Source organism: Fringilla coelebs, assembly GCF_963513975.1.
Source record: "Fringilla coelebs genome assembly, chromosome: 9".
Lineage (NCBI taxonomy): Eukaryota > Metazoa > Chordata > Aves > Passeriformes > Fringillidae > Fringilla > Fringilla coelebs.
In genome coordinates this window covers 28114675-28137057 of record NC_140067.1, presented here as the reverse complement: position 1 = coordinate 28137057, position 22383 = coordinate 28114675, and the positions used below count along the sequence as shown (strand labels likewise).

Here is a 22383-nt window from a genome sequence, read left to right as displayed (position 1 = left end):
TGGCTGCTCTGGGATAGAGACAGGGGGACTGAGCCAGGCCAGGCATGACCAAGCTTGACCTTGCTGGAGTTGGGTTTTTGTTGCTTTTGTGTCTCTTAAGCCCTGAAGTGTGAGGAAGAGCCAGATGGGGTTGTTGGAACCTGTGCTGTGGATTGCTGCTGAAGCAAAGGGCTGGTGAATATCTTCAAAAAGCAGTGGGGTGTCTGGCTGCAAGACTTTGTCAGCACGTCGGATTTATTGGTGTGGTTGTGAGCAAAGCTGAGCCCCTGCTTTGGAGAAACAAGTGTACAAAGGTTCAAATATGCCCTTTTCAGATCCCAGTTTTGATGTTCAAGATCAAAGCCTGTGTATTGTGATTGCTTCCCTCAGCCACAGCCTTCCTTCACCACTAATCTCTGTTTTGCTCTTGTGTTAAGCATTTCCTTTTTTTAACACTACCCCGTAGAAATACACAGTTCAACACGGGGCTGGGAAGTGAAAGAAAAAGTTTTAATAATCCCTTGCGTGCACCTGTAAATCTGTGGGGAAATCTCACTGTCCCCACTTAGAAATCTGCAGCACATGAGGAATGGAAATTGAAAAATGGAAATATCCCTGTCTCTCCTCATTAGGATATTGTATTGAGCTCCTAACAGTGCAGCACGGTCAGGACTCTGTGTTTTTCCTTGGAAGGCGGGAGGGCAGCCCCGGAGCTGGCTCTGCCCGGACTGCTCCCGCTGGGACAGCTCTGCTCAGGCTGCCTCCTGCTCTCTGAGGCTTTAACCGGGGCAGGAGAGCGCCTGTGCTCAGGCCGTGCCCGGGCCGTGCCCTGCGGAGCGGGGAAAGGCAGGGAGGGATGCCCCGGGGAGCAGGGACGGAGCGATCCCTCGCATCCCACGGGCTCAGCTCCGCATCCCCAGCCGGGGAGGACTCCTGGGCTCCGTCTGTCCCTCGCAGTGCAGGATGCCGGAGGGTCTATCCTTCCTTCCTGCAGTTCCACAGCCTCGCCGGCGGTCGGGCGGTGCGGAGGCAGCAGATTTTGGGGAGCGGCTGCGGGAGCGCGGAGCCGCGGGCGGCAGCGCAGCCCCCGGAGCGGGGCTGTGGGAGGAGGGTGGGTCCTGCCGGGCCGGAAGGGGCTCTGCTGCTGATGCTCGGAGGCTTTCGGAGCCACAGCATCCCTCGCACCGCACGGATGCAGCCGCAGCAGGGCAGAGCCGGGGCTCGGGCGGCGCCCGGCCCGCCGGGGTTCGGTTGCCGCAGGGACGAGCCCGGCAGGCAGGTGCGGCCCGTGCCGCTGCCACCCGTGCAGCAGAACCTGAATTACTACCCGCAGATCTTCTGGGTGGATGGCTGTGCCGAGGCGGGGGCTCCCTGTCCCCCCCCGGCTCCGTTCCCACCGCCCGTCCCGGACCGGAGCAGAAAGCCACGGAACAAAGACGGGGAGAGGAGCAGCGCCGGCTTCCTCGTCATGTTCCTGCTGATCCTGGTGGCCTTCACCGGAGTGGGGCTGAGCATATTTAAGATTTTTCACCTGGAGAAGGAAGTGGATGAACTCAGAGAGGTGAGGTTTGCCTGGCTGGGTGCAGGTCCCTGGGGAAAGAGGAAAAGGAGCCCTTGGAATGGGGCACCAGGGCGGCATTTCGGTGCTGCTGGGACAGAGGAAGAGGGGCTGGTCCCTCCGAGAGACCGCTGGGTCGGGGTGTCTGTGCTCCTGCCGGCTCCCTCCCTGTGTGTTTCTCAGCACTTTGCAGCTCCCCGTGGAGATAAATCCCCAGGTTTAACCCTGCCAGAGGCTGCTGCTCCCCCTCTAAACCAATGTCCCCCTTCTCTCTTGCCAGTCTGCCAGCGCTGAGCTCGTCCCTCCGGCCTCCCTGAAACTCACAGGTGAGTCCGTGCCTGCAGGAGGAGTCCGGGTAAATTGAAACTTTCCACAAGAACCTGCCGATTTTTCCCTAGATTTCATTTAGGGGAAAAAAAAAAAAGTTTCAATTTGGGTGGAACAATTTAAAAACTGGTTTGAACTTCCAAACTATTGCTTTTCTTTTGCATTCCATGTTTATAAGTGAGGATATCCTTTTCAAAAATGGCCAAGTCAGAAAGAAACTTTCACTCCTCTTGACAGTTTTTTTTCTAGCTCTGAAAAGTTTTATTTTTCCCCCAACCACCCCCCACCCCGATAATTTTATTAATCAGAAAATTTCTTTTCAAATTTGTTCTGATACTGAATTTAAAAAAATTAAATAGCCAAATTCTTGGGATAGGGTTCTCATCAACCCCTATACCAATGAATTTTCCCCTTTAGGGGAAGGGGAGCTCTCATTTGAATTGGATGCTTAGTGCTCTGATCCCAGGCTTCTTTTGCAGAGGCTGAACATAAATAATACACTTGAATTTCTTGAGGGGGCTGGATAAAGAAATAGAAACAGGGAAATAGTGTAAAGGAGAAGGAAAATTTAATTGGCTTGAGAAAGGAAAATGCTGCTTCTGAAATTAGAGGAGATGAAGTAGATGTTGAGGAAAATGAAGTGATGGAGTGGATGGGCTCCAAACAATGAGCCACTGGAACGGGCTCATCTCTCCAGAGGGAGCTGAGCCCTGCAGGGCAGGCAGAGCTTCCCCAGCCGTGCTCTCCCTGCTGGGGACAGCCCCAGCTCCTGCTGGGACAGTGGCACGGATGCTTGGCAGGGTCTCAGCTGCCCCTCCCTGCTCTCTGGGCTGACTCCTCCGTGGAGCTCATGGCCAACGTCTTCCCTATGTTTGTGCAGGGCCCAGGAAGGAGGCCAGGAGGGCAGCCCATGTGACAGGTACGTGCTGGGGACAGGGCTGGCACCTGGGACGGGATCAGAGGGTGCCATGGCAGCTGGGATGGGATCAGGGGATGCCATGGCAGATGGAATGGGATCAGAGGGTGCCATGGCAGCTGGGACGGGAATCAGAGGGTGCCATGGCAGCTGGGATGGGATCAGAAGGTGCCATGGCACATGAGATGGGGTCAGAGGGTGCCATGGCAGCTGGGATGGGATCAGAGGGTGCCATGGCACATGGGATGAGATCAGAAGGGGCCATGGCACATGAGATGGGGTCAGAGGGTGCCATGGCAGCTGGAACGAGATCAGAGGGTGCCATGGCACATGGGATGGGGCCAGAGGGTGCCATGGCAGCTGGGATGGGATCAGGGGATGCCATTGCACATGGGACGGGATCAGAGAGTGCCATGGCAGCTGGAACAGGATCAGGGGATGCCATGGCAGCTGGGAGGGGAATCAGAGGGTGCTATGGCAGCTGGGATGGGATCAGGGGATGCCATGGCAGCTGGGATGGGATCAGAGGATGTCATGGCAGCTGGGATGGGATCAGGGGATGCCATGGCACATTAGATGGGATCAGAGGGTGCCATGGCAGCTGGGATGTGATCAGGGGATGCCATGGCAGCTGAAACAGGATCAGAGGGTGCTATGGCTGGAGTTCTGAGGAGCCCACTCTATTTGCTGCTCTCCTCGGGTGGCACGCCTGCTCTGACAGTGGAAATTCGCTGCACAGACAAAGCCCTCCCCCAGCTGTGCTCCTCAGCGAGGCTTTGGCTCTCGGGGCGTGCGGGGCAGGAGCGGCACCGGCGCCGCTGAGGGCTGAGCCCAGGAGAGCTGCAGGCAGGGCTTGGGGATGTGGGGACGTGACCTGAGCCAAACCCACCCAACCAAATCCACTCCCCGCCCTCACCTTCGCCCTCGTCTCACCCGCCAGGCAACCCGGCGCAGCAGGAGCTGCCTCTGGAGTGGGAGCCCGCCTCCGGCCATGCCTACACCAGCGGCGTCCAGTACCGGGAGCGGGGGCTGCAGGTCAGCGAGCCGGGGCTGTACTTCGTGTACTCGCAGGTGCTGTTCCGCGGCAGCGCCTGCGACAGCCAGCTCCTGGCCCATGTGGTGTACAAGAGGAACCCGGCCTCGCCGGGCAGCCGGGTGCTCATGGAGGACAGGGCCACCGACTTCTGCGCGGGCCAGAGGATGTGGGCCCGCAGCAGCTACCTGGGGGCTCTCTTCAGGCTCAGGAAGATGGACAGCCTGCACGTCAACGTCTCCAAAATCGCCCTGGTCAGCTTTGAGGAGTCCAAGACTTTCTTTGGGTTGTTTAAGCTTTGAGACGGAGCGTGGCTGGCAGCCCCTTCACACACACCCACACACACGGATGTGTGAGTGCTGAGAGCTGCCTGGGCACCACAAAACCCACCCTGAAACCGTGTTTGGGCTTCAGCACGGGGGGATCCAGGCGATGGAAAAGACTTGGAAGCACCAGGGTGAACATCAGCCTGGACAGAATTGCACTCCTTCTCCTGACAAAAAACCCCCTGGCCTCAGAGTGTGGCGTGCTGCAGACCCTGCTGGACTCACTACTCGCTGCCTGAGAAGATGGTGGGAGCTGCTGCTCCCCGTGTGGCACACACAGCCCTGGGGGTGTTGAGGAGGTGTCCGGGTGGTGCCAGGACAGCACAGCGGTGTGGGATGAGCAGTGAGGATGGCTGCTCCCCCTGAGCCACGGCTGGCACTGCCCAGCTGCGCCACAGGTCCCAGCTGGGCTGGGACAGGGGCTGTGCTCATCCTCTGTTAAGCTACGGAGCGTTCCCAGCCCGGAAAATGCTCCCCAACCTCTTTATTTAAGTCATCCCAAGTGCCTTGCAAGGAAGGTGCCGGGAGCAGCAGTGCCCTGAGGGGTGTCCCTCGAGTGGCAGTGTGAGCACCCCGCGGTGCTGGGCACGCTGGGGCAGCCGTGGGCTCTGCCCCTGCCATGAGATGTTCTCTCCTGAGAAAAACACAGATGGTAAATATATATTTTTCTAGTGAGTGCTGCTGTCCTCTCCTCATTTGGTGCAATGGGCCATGGCCAAAGCACTGCATGGCCTCTGTGATCAGGGCTCAGGGCCGCATTCCTCCTCCAGCAGCGTGGCAGGAATCTGGGAGCCTCATCCTGTGGTGTTTGTGAGGGTCCCCAGGATGAGGTGAGAGATGAGGAATCTGACTCCATGTTCTCAGATTTATTATTTTATGATATTATATTTTATTATAGAATGCTATACAAGAACTATACTAAAGAAAGAGAAGGATACAGACAGAAGGCTTCACAAGAATGACAAAGAAAAACTCCTGACTGACTCCTCAGTCTGACACAGCTGGCTGTGATTTGTCATTAAGTAAAAACAATTCACATGTGTGGATAAACAATCTCCAGACCACATTCCAGGGCAGCAAACACAGGAAAAGCGAATCAGATAATTATCCTTTACATTTAACTCTGAGGCTTCTCATCTTCCCAGGAGAGGAAATCCTGGTGAAGGGGTTTTTCAGAAGATATGACAGCGCTATCATCCCTCTTTGCTGCCTGCTTGGCACTGCACAGGGCCCTTTCCATGAGGCTTTGGAGCTCCAGTGCTGACAGATCAGGATCTGGGGCCTGGGGAGGAGTGGGGTGGGCAGCACAGAGCAGGCAGCCCGAGCCCAGCAGCGAGGGGCTGATCTCAAACCACAGTCTGGAGCTGGAGCGGAGCTGGGCACTGCTGGCTGAGCACAAGCGCTGCTGTCTGTCCCCAAGGGCTCCACCTGAGGGATCTCTGGCCCCAGAAGCACTTCTGACGGAGTGCTCTGAAGGGCAAAGAAACAAAGTGGTGTAAAATAACCCCCCAACCCTATTTGTTCATCCTGGTGTCAGCTCCACGGGGCTCTAACCCTGGGGCTGTCACTGCCACTGCCACCAGGCAGGGCACAGAGGCTGCACTGGTCCCTCATCAGCTCTGCTGCTGCTCTCAGTGACTGGGGCTCCTCAGCAGCCTGCAGCATTTGTTTCCTTTGCCACGGTGCTGCTGCTCTCAGCTCGCTGTGGTTTGTGTTGTTGCTTCAGGGAAGTTTATTTCTTTGAAACTTCTCGGTGGTCTGGCTACTGCTGTGGCCAGTGGGAGGGGAAAACTGCAGCCCTGCTCGCGTTGCTGATGTTTCCGCTGCATTTCTCAGGGTGGAAAGTATCTCAAAAGGATGAAGTTCAGGGGTCTCCTGGCTTGACTTTTTCCCTGCACGCATCAGAGGGTGAAACTGCACAGCGCAGGGATGAAGCTGCTGCACCCAGACCTTTCCAGGAAAGGCTGGGAATTGCTGTGCCCTTCGGATTGCTCTTTGGGCCGTGCTGCTCTCCTGGTGATGGGACATCCAAGTGAGGAGTGGGAAGCTCTTTGTACAGCTGTGTCTGCAGCCAAACCAGCCGAGCACCTCAGCTGCCTCCCTTGTTACTGGGGAGCAGCCTCGAGAGGGGCAGGGCATTGCGGGCCCGCAGGGAACCTGCCCAGCGTCTCCTCTGCCTGCTGGCACGGGGTTGGAAGGGCTGGAAGGATCCCAAAGGACCCCACAGTACCCACTCAGGCTGTGGCTGCAGTCAGCTCTGGGGCAGGATGAGCCCTTGGGAGGGGATCTGTCCTTACCTGAAATGCCAAGGGCACCCCAGAGCTGCAGCTCTCAGAGGCAGGGGCACAGAGGGGTGGGCAGTGCTGTCACAAACAGCTCTGGGCCTCCTGAGGAGGGCAGAGCTGGTGAAGGACCAGGCTGGGGCTCCCAGGCTTGCTCCTGGGTCAGGGGCACGGGTGCCAGTGGGACGTGGGACGTGGTTCTGCTCTGTGATCCCTCCCTCAAACATCCCTGGAGTGCCCATGCTGAGCTCCCGGGCTCTGCCTGCAGGCTGGGAGCGAGCTGATGGCAGGATTGGACCTTCCCAATTCAGAGGCTGCTTGTGCCACACTGACTTTATTAAAGTCATCAGCTGACCTAGCAAGCTAGCTGTTCGTTTAAAGACATTTTTGCTAATTGCTACCATGAATTACTCAATGAGTGCTTAATGCTGACACTGGGCTCTCTCAGGCTGAGAGAGTTGGGGTTATTCAGCCTGGAGAAGTTTCCAGGGAGGCCCTTCCAGTGCCTCGAGGGGCTCCCAGAGAGCTGGGAAGGGACTCGTGACAGGAGCAGGGAGTGACAGGAAAAAGGGGAAGGGCTTTGAACTAAAAGGGCGCAGGTTTAGATTGGACATTGGGAAGAAACTCTTCCCTCTGAGGGTGATGAGGACCTGGCAGTGCCCAGAGAAGCTGTGGGTGCCCATCCCTGGAAGTGCTCCAGGCCTGGTGGGATGGGAATTTGAGCAAGCAGGAGGGGTCCCTGCCATGGTTTTGGAACCATCTTTAGGCCAAACCATTCTGTGATTCTTAAGGGCTCTTGGGTTGTATTTAAATTTTTTTAAAATAAAAACAAATTCTTGAAATTTAATTGGAACTTTCCAAGTATTTTGTTCTCTCCCCAGCCAAGGGAAGGGTCTCTGCACAAGGAAGGCAATCCCAGCTGCACCAGCAGGGTGAGCATTGGGATGTTTGGGTTTTCCAGGCCGTGGCTGTTGCAGGGCTCTGAGCTGACATCCTCTCCCCTGATGGAGCACCTGGGTCAGGTGTGGAGGTGCCTCAGGGGTATCAGCAGCATTACAGGCTCCAGAGAGCCCCCTCTGCAGAGAACGTGGCTGACAAGGGGTGAGGAGCCCAGAGCATCTCCTGATCAGAGTTCTCTGGTCTGCTGTGGGCAGCTGTTTGGATGTGCAGCTGCCCAGCTGGGGCTCTGCATGGCAAATATTTATTGTTTTGTTCAGCACAGAGAGCTGCTTGGCAGAGATTTGGCCTCTCTTGTGTGGCTGACGTGCATTAGATGCTGTGTCCTATTTCCCCGAGACCAGGTCCCAGTGCCTTGCAAACCTTGTGTAGGCTCAGGATGGGCTGTGACCAAGGGGTTACATCACAGATTTCTTTTTTTAATCTCTTTTTACCTCCTTTTTTCCCCCTGAAGCCACCCTTGGGCTCTCTTGAGTTCCTGTTACAATGTCCTGTGTGAGGTCACTTCTTCCAGCCCGAGGAGCTGCACAGACTGTGGCACATTTTTACCAGGTTGAGTTTGTGTGGTGGTTAGATACAGGGGAAAGGGAAGAGGGGTATATTCAGATATTGCTTTTATTCTCCCAGTGCTCTGACACATGGGGGTATTACATCATGGTTACAGAAGTGGAACTTTGGGCATGACTAAGTGGCTGAGGTTCAACGCAGCAGAGAGGAGGAGATGAGTAAAGACAGAGGGATTTTGCTGCAAGGTGAGGCAAGCTGCATGTGAATTTCTGGTTGATTTTAATGACTGAAAAAAAAAAAAAAAGAAAAAAATAAGGAAATGAGGAAGAAGAAAAGCTTGACAGCTTGTTGCTGATTGATCTCTGGGGGTGATGAGGAGAGCCAGGTGCTCTGTTCCTGCACATGGCCCGTCCCAGCAGCTGTGGGAACAGGCACAAAGGCTTTCTGCTCTGGGCACTCCCAGGTTTGATTGGAAACGAGCTGCTCATTCCTCTGGGTAGCAAAGACTCAAAGCTGCAGGTGGAATTTCAAACCACAATGTGCCTCCCTCTCCCTCAGCTGCCTCCCCACTCCTCATCACAGGCTGTGAGAGAATCACCTTCTCTCCCCCCTTACAAACCACCACAGATATTTTATTTTAACTGTCCCTCTCTCTTCTTCCCACATCCCACAACCAGTTTCCTTCAACAACAATTGAAAAAGTCTCCCTGTCCAGATTTCTTTTGTGGTTGGGGATTCCTCTGGTTCCCCTTGGTCAGGTCGTTCCTGGGGACTGAAAGCCAGCTGGCCACCTCATTCCCTGGGGAATTCCCCCTGGACAGCTGCCCTGGCAGGGGGACAGCTGGCCTTTTGGGCCATCCAGATGGCCCCCAGGACTGGGCTGCATGTTCTCCTCAGCTCTGTGCTGGGCATTTCCCCTGGAGTTTCCCTGGAGTTTCCTCCATTTCCCCTGGAGTTTCTCTCTCCTCACTCCTGTGAGGTTTATGCCAACACAGAGGCAAAATATGTCAGAGAAAAAGGCAGTAGAGAGGAACATCTGTGCTCCCCAATGAGATTTATGCATGAAGAAGAGATTTAAATTATCTCAGAGTTAACTTTCATTACAGTCCTGAAGGAGAAATCCAAACCACAGAAGGTGAAGAATGCACAAAGGAGAAATCCAAATCCAAGATCAAGAATACACAAAGGAGAATGCCATTTTCTCAGATTCCCTGCTTGATACCAGCAGTGAAGGTATCAAGGGGGATTTCAGGAGGAAATCCTGAACCAGGAGGATTCCAGCATGCTCAGCAGTTGAATCCCATTGTTGCACGTGGTTTGAGCCAGGGTGCCTTGGCTGGCTGTTCTTTTTCCTTAAGCAGCAGAAGGAAATGATCATTTTGCTTGAAATCCCCCCTCACATCCTGTGCAGACCCTGCTTGCTGTGCTGGGGGAGGTGACTCAGACAAGGCTCAGATGGAAAGGAGGTGATGGTAATTTCCAAATCCCCTTTGAACCCTCCTGAGGTCCTGTCTCCCTGCCCTTGAAGAGTCTACTTTTTCACCACATGCATTTTATTCTGCACAGGGGGGTGTCAGTGACAGGACAGGTTGAGATCCATCTGCCAGTTGAGCCATCCATGTCTCCAGAGCCCTCCAAGGCACGGATCAAACAGGTCCTGTCACCGTCACATTCTCTGAAAAATCCTCTTTGCCCAGGATTTCTCTCCTGGGAAGATGAGAAGCCTCAGAGAAAAAGGAAAACAATTCTTTTCTCATTTGCTTCTCCTGTGTTTTGCTGCTTTGGAACGTGGTTTGGAGACTGTTTCTCCAACAGGTGGTTGTCTGATTGGTTTCATGTGAATTGTTTTTACTGATTGGCCAATCAGGGGCCAAGCTATGTGGGATTCTGGAGGAGAGAGTCACAAGTTACTCTTGAGTATCTTCTTGCCTTCTGTAAGTATCCTTTCTGTGTTCTTTAGTATAATAAAATATATCGTATAATATAATAACAAATTAGCCTTCTAAGAGCATGGAGTCAGATTCATCATTTCCTTCCAACGACAGGGGTCCCAGAAAATACAACAATGTTCCAGAGCTGTGGGGTTGCAGTGCCACAGGACAAGTGCCAGGGCTGGGCACAGGATCCCTGCAAGGAGCACCTGCACAGGTCACTGCTGCTGTGGGCAGCTGGTGGCTGTAGCTGGCACTGGGAGCTTCTGCCTCTGTCGAGTTTTTATCTGCTTTTTTTTTGCCAGGGTTGGGATTAAATGTGTGAGATGGAATTTCTTGTTTGGACTCAGGTGTTTATCAGTTCTTATCTATGTAACAGTCTCACAAACTCTGAGCTCTACAGCACTTCGCTCTCCCCATCTCTTTCTCTACAAGGCCTTTCAGGGATAAACTGTCCAATTAAGAAATGACACCTGAATTATTTTCACTTTTAACCCGATAACCAACCACCCATGGCCTGCAATATGGAATTTTTTATTCAATTACACAGAACTACCCAAACCCATGGAGAAGAAGGAGGAGAAGAAGCAGGTGAAGAAGAAGGTGAAGAAGAAGGACCAGCCACTGCCCTAAAACCTCCATCTTGCATTATATATGTTACTATATTCTAAACCCTTCAAGTCTTAAGTTTTCCACCATGTGATATTTCACACTTCTATTCAAACTCCACACCCACAATCCCAGTTCTACCATTCCATTTTGGAAGCCTTCTCCACAGCTTCAGGTCAAATGCAGTTTTCTCTTGGGGGTCAGTGCCTGCCAGCACAGAGAGTCTCAAACTCTCAGCAGCCAGGACTCCAACACGCCTCCAAGTGCTGATTCCTCTCTCCTGCAGGACACTACCTGAAAGTCCTGGCCAGCATTTCAGCCAAAATTGTTCCACTCAGTGCCATCCTTTATCTCCCTGCAGACAGAAGTCAGCAAAACCCCCAGCCCTGGCGCTTGAAGGAAGCTGGAGGATGCACTGTGGGGACAAAGCAAGAGAACTTGGGGACATGGTGGCAGCCACCAAGGCTGCCATGCTAGGGGTGCTGGGGCTGAAGGCAGAGTTGCCAGCAGCCATACCACCACTGAACTCTTTGAAAAAACCCCAAACCTAAAACTGGCACTTGGCAGCAGGGCTTTGTTTTCAGCTGGCTGCCTGGGAGCCCTGGGATTGGGGGCACTCAGGAGAAGCTCATGGGAGCCCTGGGATTGGGGGCACTCAGGAGAAGCTCCTGGGAGCCCTGGGATTGGGGGCACTCAGGAGAAGCTGCCTGGCCTGTGGTGGGGCATGCCCAGCACCAGAAATGTGTGTGGAAATGGTGACGGGGGGGGGGAATTGTCCCCTTTTTCCCCCAGCCCACAGCCACTGAGACAAAGAGAATAATGTTCTAGGAATGATGTGGCTTAGAGAAAATAAATTCATGGCTTCTGCCTTAAACCCTTGTCTCTCCAGGAACACTTAGACAGCAGTTGTTGCTTCTTTGTACAGCCTTCTTGTCACCAAACTGCTCTTCTTTGTTTTCTTGCAACTCTTTTCTAGTGGTTTGTGCCCTCTGTAATTCTGGTACCACTGTTGAACACTTTGCTTTTGCTCTCAGGGTGTGAAAACCTCGTGCAGAACCATTGAATCACCTGCAGGCAGAACCCATCACGTAACTGGTTCGGAAATTCAGCCTTTCTTTAACTGCTTTTTACTCATCTCATTCTTTACTTCTGATTTCCTCTGTGACAAAAGAAAAAAAAAAAGGGGGGGAAAAATAGAAAAAAAGATAGCTACCCCTCTTCTGAAGACCTACTTTCAAAAAGTGCTATTTCCTGTGGTCTCCAGGAGCACATTAAACACAGAAATGTGAAGCATCTCTGTTCTTTCTGGCTGAGTGTAAAAGGGCTGGGCAGTGAGACTCCGGTGGCTTCCAGTAAACCCTCAGCCTCACACGGAGCTGCTGGGTCAGGCAGGGCCTGGTGGGAACCCTCCCTCCCTGGGCTAGGGCTGCAGAGGTTTTCCTGCCAGAGATGCAGATGGAAATGCTTTTTTTTTTCCCCTCTCAGCATCCCTGTGTGCTGGATGGGGCGAGCAGGGCTGAGCCTGGTGTGATGCACTCGAGAGTGTGCTACAGGACAGACACCTGCTGGCTGGACAGACCTCTCTGTGCTTGAAATCTTGCTGTTGGGCTGACCCAAATCAGCTCTGCCACAGCCACACTCACTGCCCCTCCTAAACAGCACAGAAAACGAGCAGGGAAGGCTCATGGTCGGTGTAAATGCAGGCAGGGCACTTACCCTCGCTGCCTAAACGAACCCAGCTGGGGGAAAACCAATTTATTGTCAGCTCAGAGAGGCTTGGATGGTGAGAAACAAAGACAAAGCAACGCCTTCCACACACCTCCAGTCCATTTTTTTTCCCCCTTTATGCCTCAGTTCCCAGCTCCTCTGCCTCTCCCAGCTGATAAAACAGCTCCCTGCCATTCCTCCCTCTCATGCATTCCCCTGCCTTGGATCCTGGAAGGGCACTGATGGAAGGGAGGTGTTGGGGTGGGCACCCAGGATGCTCTGGAGGAGACAAGCAGGGCTGTGCTGGCACCGTGGGTGAGGTGTGGCTGAGCTGCTCGAAGCTGTGGCAAACGGTCTGTGTGGAAAATGGCATTATTCACTGATAAATTCGTGATCATTGTCGGTAGACAGGCATTCTCCTCCTTAAACGGAGCAAACCTACCCATAACACGATCTGCAGCCAGCCGGGGCTGGTAAAATGTCAGCACTTCAGGCAGGACCCTTGAATTGTGCTGGATTTAAATTCACGAGGAAATGGAATGTAATTGGTCTGAACTCTGCCAAAGGTCAAATTTCTGTGCCCGTGGCTGGAAGGGAAAGCCTGGCTGGAAACTAAGGAATGCTTCTTTTTTGTAAGGAACAATTCAGGGCAAGGAGGAAGAACAAAACAGATATAAAATGTTTCCCTTCGGTGCCTGGTACTTCGGGGACACGGGTCTGATCTGACTTTCAGTGTGCCCTTTGTGAGTTACATTTTCACAGAAGGGTGATGCCTTGGGATTTCAGCTTTTATATTTTCCACATATTTGTAATCTTGCAATTTTTAAGTGCATAGCTCTAAACTCCATAGACAGTGTGAGCTGCTGCTCTCCCACCTTGGGCAGACTCAACAATTCCTCTCCAGGCCTGGCAATCAAGGACACCTCCCTGCCTCAGGCCCTGAGAAATGTAAAATAAAAGTAAATTGGGGGGGAGCAAACTTGGGATAAATGACTTCATTACTTGAAGCTGTAATTGGAATTAATTAACCCCCAATATGGAAATGGACCAAACTTATAAAAGTGTGAAACCCATGACCCATCATCCATTTTGGGTGTAGCCCCTGAGGGAGCTTTGTGTGCCCTAAATGCACCTGAAGGCACTTCAATAAATATAACAGCTTTTTGTTCCCTTGATTTTCTCTGGCCTCTGTTTTTAGGGAGCCCCAAAGGGCATCCAGGGGAGCAGGACAGAGGTGTGGCCACACACACCAAGGCTGCAGTAAAGCCAGGGGCTGTGCACAGCTCTGGCAGGGGCTCCATGCTGGCTGCAGGCTCTGCCAGCACATCCCTGGTGGCACCAGGAGAGCTGGGCAGCTCCCAGCTGCCTGGCACGGGCGCCACTGACACCTATCCCTGTGTCCCTGTGTCCTGCTGCTGCCAGAGGAGCTGTGAGAGCCCCTCAGCTGCAGGGCTGGTGTGGCACTGGGACACAGGGGTGTCCAGGACAGCCTGGAGACACCAAAGCACAGCTGATTCATCGACATTTGCATCCTGCAAACAACTCCTCACTGGGGAGGGTGAGTCACAGCTGCTGCTGCTGAGGGCTGGCAGACAAAGCCCATCCTCCCATGGGGATGAAGCCCATCCTCCCATGGGGACAAAGCCCATCCTTCCATGGGGATGAAGCCCATGCTCCCATGGAGACAGAGCCCATCCTTCCATGGGGACAGGGTCCATACTTCCACAAGGATGAAGCCCATCCTTCCATGGGTACAAAGCCCATCCTTCCATGGGGACAGAGCCCATCCTTCCATGGGGATAGAGCCCATCCTTCCACAGGGACAAAGCCCATCCTTCCACAAGGATAAAGCCCATCCTTCCATGGGGACAGAGCCCATGCTTCCACTGGGACAGAGCCCATCCTTCCACGGGGACAAAACCCATCCTTCCATAAAGATGGATCCCCTCCTTCCATGGGGATAGAGCCCATCCTTCCATGGGTACAAATCCCATCCTCCCATGGGGATGAAGCCCATCCTTCCAAGGGGGGAGAGCCCATCCTTCCATGGGGACAAGGTCCATCCTTCCACAGGGATGAAGCCCATCCTTCCATGGGGATAGAGCCCGTCCTTCCACAAGAACAAAACCCATCATTCCATAAGGATGAAGCCCATCCTCCCACAGGGACAGAGCCCATCCTTCCATAAGGATGAAGCCCATCCCATGGGGACAAAGCCCATCCTTCCACAGGGACAAAACCCATCCTTCCACAAGGATGAAGCCCATCCTCCCATGGGGATAGAGCCCATCCTTCCATGGATAAAAAGCCCATCCTTCCATGGGTACAAATCCCATCCTTCCACGGGGACAAGGTCCATCCTGCCACGAAGGCTGGGCTGCTGGACTCTTGCCTGCCCCAGGTGCTCTGGCTCCATGGCCCGTGCTGAGCTGAGGACCTTTGGCAGCTCCTTCCTCCCTGCTGATGAACGAGGTGCCCGCCTGATCCTGCAGCAGGGCCGTTCCCTGTGGGCAGGGATGGTGCTGAGGGTGCCCAGCCCCCTCCATGCAGTGTGTTCCCTGGCCTGGAGAGCTCCACGTGTCCTGCAGGGCTGATCCCATGGCTCAGTGCCGGTCCCAGCTAGAACTGTTCCTCTCTGTGCTTGTCTCTGCCCTTAGGGTGATGCTCCCAGGCAGGGAAAGCCTCCTCCAGCAGCCAGGGGGGAGGAGGGGACGTGCAGGAGGGGATGAGCAGCTCCTCCCCAGGGCAGACATCTCTGGGGTGACAGACTTCTTCCAGCTGTGGGTGCTCCTACAGTGACGCCTCTCTGCCACCTGGAAGGGAGAAAATCGGCAGCAAGGGTGACAAGCAGCTGAGGGGCTAACAGCACAGCAAACACAAACAGAAAATGTCTCTTTGTTTGGTGGAAAAGCAGCTACAGGAAACCAAGGCAGGCTGGGCAGGAAGCAGAGGTTACTGAGGACAGGGACAGGACGGCCAGTGGGGGTTGTGTGCTTCTGGTGGCGCTGGTGCTGATCCACTGCTGCTCCAGAGCTGTCACCACCTTAATTCCTGACAGGGGAGCCTCGAAGGGCTTCCTGAGGGCAGCAGGGATGGGACACAGCTGGCTCTGCTGTGCATCCTGCACCTCCCAGGCATGGCTGGACGAGCTTTGTTGTTGGAGCCCTGGTCACTGAGAATTTGAGACTCTCTGTGCTGACAGGCACTGACCCACAAGAGAACACTGCATTTGACCTGAGGCCGTGGAGAAGGTTTCCAAAATGGAATGGTAGAACTGGGATTCTGGGTGTGGAGTTTAATAGAAGTGTGTGATATCACGGGGTGGAAAACTCAGAGTTGAAGGGTTTAGAATGCAGTAACATATATAAAGCAAGATGGAGGTTTTAGGGCAGAGGCTGGTCCTTCTTCTTCACCTTCTTCTTCATGGGTTTGGCGGGTTTTGTGTAATTGGGTTAAAAAGTCCGCATTGTGGACCATGGGTTATTGAGTTAAATGTGAAAATAATTCAGGTGTCATTTCTTAATTGGACATTTTATCCTTAAAAGGCCTTGTAGAGGGAGAGACAGGGCTCCATTTTTAGTTTGTTAGACAGAAGTGCTGTGGAACTCATGGTTTGTGAGACTGTAACATGGATAAGAACTGATAAACACCTGAGTGCCAACCAGAAATACCATCTCATACATTTAATCCCAACCCTGGCAAAAAATAAGATAAAAACTCAACACTTTCTCAGGAAACAGCTCTGCAGGGAAGAATCTGAAAGTCATGGCAGCTTATGAACTGATCATAAAACATGGAGGCCTGGAAGGCTGAGGAAAGGAGGCTCAAAGGGCACTGTTTAAATGAACACATTTTACATGTGCAAGCCTGCAGACCTGTTCAGATGTGACCATACCAAAGTGGGATTGGGTAAAATCATAGCCAGGCAGCTCTGAGAATGTTAAATGGGAAGCTGAATGCAGAATAATGTCAAAAGTAAAACCCCCAGGAGACTCCAAAGTCTCCCAGCTCTTCTGAAGATTCGTCACATCGACCTCTTGGGACCACTGTGGGGTGAGTGTGATATGAAGCGCATCAAATTGAAAGTTTTAGCTTGGCTCATCAGTGAAGTGATGGGAAGGCAAAGGGCTCAAGAGAAATCCTTCAGCACCTGGATGGGTTTCAGCCTTCCCTTGCTCTTCCTCTGCTGTTGATAACTCATTTTACTGAGATGTCCTTGCCAAGGGATCACTGCTCTCTTCGTGGCCCAGCGTACAAAAAACTGCCCTAAAAAAGGGTCAGGGATTTGTAACAAAACTGTCACAGGCTTGGGAAGGACTGTATTTATTGGGGAAGCAGCAAAAGCAGGAGGAAGTGAGAGGAGTTAATTGGATTTGTATGCCAAGGTAGCAAAACCTTGGTAGTAAAATTCTAGTTCACAATTAACCATTCTTGGGAAAAAATAGAGGAAGGTTTAACCCTTACTAGAGAAAGGCCACTGCTGAAAAACAGCCTGATCTGCGTGGGAAATGAAACACCTGGTGATTCAGCAGCCTGGGGAACTCTGATTTGCTCATTCTCCACACCTGTGTGGAGAACAAGGCACAGCAAAGCTTAATTGCCCTGACTGGGCAAATTACTGAAGTGGGGAAAGGTGGGTGGGTGCCAGGTCAGTTCTGCTGTGCTGGTGGGAGGTGGGGCTGTGTGCTGTTCCCCTTTTTGCTTTAAATTCTGCAATTTAATGTTCCTGCCTGGGCCAGTGTATGGACTTGAGTTTGCTGTGGGTGTTTGGAAGTGGCCTGGCTCTGTGCTAATTCACCTCTGGCTGCTCCAGTGCTCCAAAAGGAGGCTTGGAGTTTTAATACCACACCACATATCTGTTTGTGGGCAGAGGCTTTTGTGTGACCCAGAGCTGTGTGGATTGCACAGTGTGACTCCTTGGAGCTACATCCCCAGAGCTCTTTGGGACAGCTGCTGGGGCTGAGGCTGGACAAACTCCAAGGGCAGCAGAATCCCAGTCCACAAGGAGCGCCTTGTTTCCCTCCTCTGTGGCTGACACCTGGAATGCGGAGGGACTGGGGCACTCTGGCTCTAAAAATCTGCAGTTCTGTCGAGGCTGCCCAGCTGCAGAAGCAGTGAAAGCCTCTGTGCCCCTGGCTGCTGTGCAGCTCCACAGTGCCCTGTTTGCAAGGCTCTCAGGACTGCAGCCACACTGGGATTTTTCTGCCGTCCCAAGCCTCAAATCTCGCACGGGAGCGAGCGAGGCTCAGCAGCACTCACCCAGGGATCAAACAGAAAGGAAGCCACCTAAGGAATCACCCTCGGTGACTTCACCTGATGAGAGAGCTCTGCTGGAGCGCTGTCACTGCCCCAGGCTGACACACACGGGCCAGAGGGGCTAAAGGGCACGGACCCAACACGGGCACCTCCAGGGCAGCATTCCCAGCTCTGCTGACACCATTCCACTGGGAACAGGGAGCATTCCCAGCTCTCCTGACACCAATCCACTGGAACAGGGAGCATTCCCAGCTCTCCTGCCACCAACCCACTGGGAACAGGGAGCATTCCCAGCTCTCCTGCCATCAACCCACTGCAGCTCTCCTGCCAGCAATCCACTGGGAACAGGGAGCATTCCCAGCTCTCCTGCCAGCAATCCACTGGGAACAGGGAGCATTCCCAGCTCTGCTGCCACCATTCCACTGGAACAGGGAGCATTCCCAGCTCTGCTGCCACCATTCCACTGGGAACAGGGAGCATTCCAAGCTCTCCTGCCACCATTCCACTGGGAACAAGGAGCATTCCCAGCTCTGCTGCCACCATTCCACTGGGAACTGGCTGGGCTGTGCCTGGCTGCAGTGGAGACGATGGAGCTGGCTGTGGGCACTGCTGAGTGAGGCAAGGGCAGGCAGGGGCTCTGGCTGCAGGGTGTGGAGGGTAAAGAGGGGCTCTGCTCCAGGGTGGTGTTGGCTGCTGTGCCCGGTGTGTTTTGGGTCCAGCAGTGGTGTTGGGGGACACCTCTGTGCACCTCAAGCTCCTGAGCCCTGTTTGATCAGAGGCAGCTCAAGGGCTTCCCCTGCGAGAGCTGATCTGGGGAGATAAGATACCAGGCAGGCTTTTCCATGAGACATAAAACAACCTCTTTTCCACCTCCACCACGTTTGTTCCATGCCCTGGTGGGAGGAGAGGAGGAGGCAGGAGGGCTGAGTGGGTTGAGCTGAAGGCCAGTGCTCTGGCAGCAGCCTGGGAGGGCTCTGCAGCTGCATGGGACATGGGACACGGGGCAGGAATCACAAGGAATGGCTGTCCCAGCACTGTTTGTCAGCAGCCCCTGCAGAAACGGTTCTTGGGACTCACCCTGTGCCTTGTCTTGCCCTGCTGTGCCTCAGCTGAATGTGCTTCTATCCTTCCCCTCTGTACAGCAAGGCTGGAAAAGGGCAAAGAAGCTCTGTGTGTCTACTGAGGAGCTGTGGGGGATGGAAAAAGCCCTCTCCATCACGTGCTTTGAAATTATTATTTATTATTTTTTTTAAACTATTGTGTTCTCCCCTTGGTTTCTTTGCATGTCAGAGGCTGAGCATCTCCTTGACAGGGAGCTCAGAGCTGTGCTGCCACAGGAGGTAAATGTGCCTGTCCAGGGCTGCTGAGAGCAGACAGTGAGAGCTCTCTTCCTATAAGTGCCTGGGGATGTTTTTGAAGGGTTTTGAGTGAGGAAGGCTCACTCCTTGCAGTGCTGTCTCCATCCTGTGTTGCCTCACACTCTTACCCGTGCTGAGCTGGTCTCTGCCACTCCTGAGAGGTAGAATTTTGTTTCAGAGCTGTTATTTTTGTGTATGAAACAAGCTGACTTAAAATAAGCAGGAGAAATACCATTTCTCTTTCCAGAGCCCTGTTCTCCTGCTCTAAAACTCCCTGCTTGGGCAAAAAGCATTGCAACTGCCCAGGCTCAGTTATTTGGTCTGCTGCCAGGGGATGCATGTTTGCCACCAAGCGTGGGGGACAACATCGTGTTTATTTCCAAGATAACAGACGACTCTTCATTTAAATATGTGCCTGAAAACCACATTTGTGGTTTACTTTCCCACGCTGGCTGGTAAAGGGAGTAGTTTTTCCTTTAATCTGTTTCAAAAATCCTCCCCAAAGGTATAAAATCTTTGTTGTAGCTGAAGGTCTGCTGTAAGAACAGCAAGATTCTTGTGATGCTTTTTCCTCTGAGGTTGTGCACTGTTTCTGATTTATTTATATATATTTTTTTTAACTTTTAATTTGCAATTTTTATTTACTTATTATTTGTAATTCTGTGAACGCTGCTCTTGGTGAAAATGCTGATGGTGGTCAAGGGTGTGGGGGAATGAATGCAGGCAGCTCATCTGGGTGGCACGGCTTGCTGTGCCTGAGGTGGCACCTGGCATAAAGAAACCTGCTCCATTTGTGCTGCCCTGGGCTGGAGGCTGTGAAAAAGGAGGCTGGATTCTCTGGAGGAACCCTGGGAAGGGGCTCTCTGGATGCCAGGCAGTCAGGGAGAAAGGGAAATGCAGGTGTAGGGAATTAATAAATCAGAATTTCTCAGGCTGCTGAATCACCAGGTTTTTCATTCCTCACCCAGATCAGGCTGTTTTTCAGCAGTGCCCTTTCTCTAGTAAGGGTAAACGCTCTCTCTCTATTTTTTCCCAAGAATAGTTAATTGCAAACAAGAGTTTTACCACCAAGGTTTTGCTACCTTGCCATACAAATCCAATTAACTCCTCTCACTTCCTCCTGCTTTTGCTGCTTCCCCCCAAAAATACAGTCCTTTCCAAGTTTGTGAGATTTGTTGCAAGGAGCAGAGCACAGGACCCCAAACTCTGAGAGGAGGCGTTCACCAGTCCTGGCACAGGGGCAGGAGAGGCGCCAGCCTCTTTTTATTTGGAAGCAACAGTAGCTATGTGATGGCATTTTAATTTCTCTTGTGTTGGTTAATAGATTCAGGTCCACCAAAGAAAGTCTTTAACAAAGGAGATGAGGAAGAGAAGCCTAAATCCATTTCCAAGAAGTTTGTTAAAGGACAGTTAAGACCTGGAAAAGCTACTGCCAAACAATTCAAGAATGAGCAGCAACCAGAAAAGCTTGCAAAGAAGAGAAAGTGCCAGGATGGTGAAGAGGGAGGTGAGCAGATTTTTAAGCCTGGATATCAAGGGAAACCAGGTTTTGGAAAGCACGTTGTTCATCTAGATTTTCCTCTTTCTGTCTGCCTTTCCAAATTGGCTGAATAACTCCAGGGATGTGGGAAAAATTACTTCAATTGACTAAGCCTGAGGCTTAGTCAAGTCATGAAAATCAAGTCTGGAGTTTTCTTGGAAGTCAAAAGTAAAGGCACAGTAGCAAATTTTAAAATTGTCATGCCATCCTAAAGCTCTGTTTTTTTTTAATGACAGCATTAAGCGGTCAGCTAGAAACTGGAAATTGTTACACTTGATTCGCAAACACAGAGCTTTTCAGAGTGTGTTTTGGGCTGTCCTAAAGTAATTGCTATGAGCTTTAGAACAGAAATTCATGAAACTAAGTTTCAGCCGCTCTGCACGCTGTGCTGATGCCATCAGCCTCACAGACACCCAGATAAGCAGGAAAAACCCCATCCTGGCGGTGATTCTGCCTCCCCGTAATCACCGGCAGCATCTCTGCATTGTTTTTGCCCTGCCCACGCTTTTACACTCGCAGCGCTGGTGACTCACGCTGTGCCCCGCAGGAAACCGAGCGCTCACCCCGCCGGGAGCGGCTCCTCCTCGGCCCCACGGGGCACGACGGCTCCCGAGAGCTGCGGCAGCAGCTCAGGGCATCCCCAAATCCCTGCATCCCCAAATCCCTGCATCCCCAAATCCCCACCTGTCGCTATAGAGTGTGTCACGGCGCAAAGCACCACGGCTTCATCAGAAGGGTGCATAAGAGAGATTTATTACAGCGACACGCTGCCTTTCTAGATGTTTTTCAGGATATTTACATTTCCTTAACAGACACATTCACTGCCCATTGGTCATAAGAAAGAAACAGTAGGTGAGCAAGGACCCACGTCATTCTGTGAGCCAGCTAGAGTCCGGATCTTTTAACTTTCTCTCTTCCATCACGCTGTCGTGGGGAGAGCCTTGGTGTCTTTCTCAGCAGAGATACAGGACTTCCCTTATCTTCAAGAAGCCTTCCCTGGCTCGCAAGAACAGCACAAAATGCCTTTCCTACACCCACCTCCTCAAATTCAACTGTGCTCAGGAGATGGAGCCGTGCTCCTCCTCCGTGGTGGGGTCTGTCGCTCTAGGACACGAAATAAAACGATGCAGACACTGGAACCTCCAAGGTAAAAGAAGGGCAGTTTAGCTTCTGACTCCAACATTTATAGATTTCCAAAAGTGACAGTTGGTTGCAGGATGACAGTGCCACATCTCCAATGACATTGGACAAACGAACAGTCCGTCGAATTTCTCCTCCTCCAGAAAAGAATGTAAAACGATAATTATTCACAGGAAAGTGAGTGAGAAAGTTTGTGACAAGAATGCAAAACATCAGAAGGCTCAGAAGAACAGGGCGACAAGGGTCCCCTCTGAGGGAATTCCTCCTGGGGTGGCTTTTCTCTTCCCTGCTTTGAGCTGGGCTTTATGAACCCTTTGAGTGCTGTTCTGCCCTGTGCTCCAGCCCTTTCCTCTGCGGGAGCCGTGTCTAAAAATAATTTAGGTGTCATTTCTTAATTGGACAGTTTATCCTTGTGATTGGCCTTTCATGAATATTCAAATGAATATTATATGTGTTGTGTTAGAAAGTGATGCTGTATTAATGTTCTTAAGTAGTGTGTTAAATATAGTTTTAGGGTATAACATAAGGTTAAAATAGAAACTATGCTATGTGAGATAGGTTTTTTTTAAAAAGAGAGGAATGAGGTACTTGCACTGAGATAGCAGCCACAGGACACCTGAATCTTTCAGAGAAAGAGAATTTATTGCTCCATTATCAGAAGAAACAAACTTCTTCCTGCCTCGCTCAGCCCTGAAGACACCTTCAGGACTCAGAGGAAGAAGCTGACACTGCCCAGACAGAATCCTGTGTTTGAATGGAATTGATGCATCATGGATGAGGTGTATGAATATGCAACAGGCTGTTGCTTTTAAGGGTTAATCCTCTGTTAACGTGGGTCCTTTTTTGGGCTTATTTTGCCCAGAAAGAGGTACCTGGACTGTCTGTAACTCTTTGTTTTTATTGTCTCATATTGTCTTAACCCTAATTGTCCAAAATTTTATTACTCTAATTATACTA

General features: G+C 52.1%; 1 protein-coding gene across 1 annotated transcript; it reads left to right on the top strand.

Moving 5' to 3' along the window:
* Window positions 1–1171: 1171 nt before the first annotated feature.
* FASLG (Fas ligand) lies at window positions 1172–4115 on the top strand (the record flags this gene model as incomplete). Its single annotated transcript, XM_084211516.1, has 4 exons — window positions 1172–1540; window positions 1818–1863; window positions 2745–2783; window positions 3721–4115. 4 exons carry the CDS (start codon window positions 1172–1174, stop codon window positions 4113–4115), a joined length of 849 nt encoding a protein of 282 aa, XP_084067642.1.
* Window positions 4116–22383: the final 18268 nt, after the last annotated feature.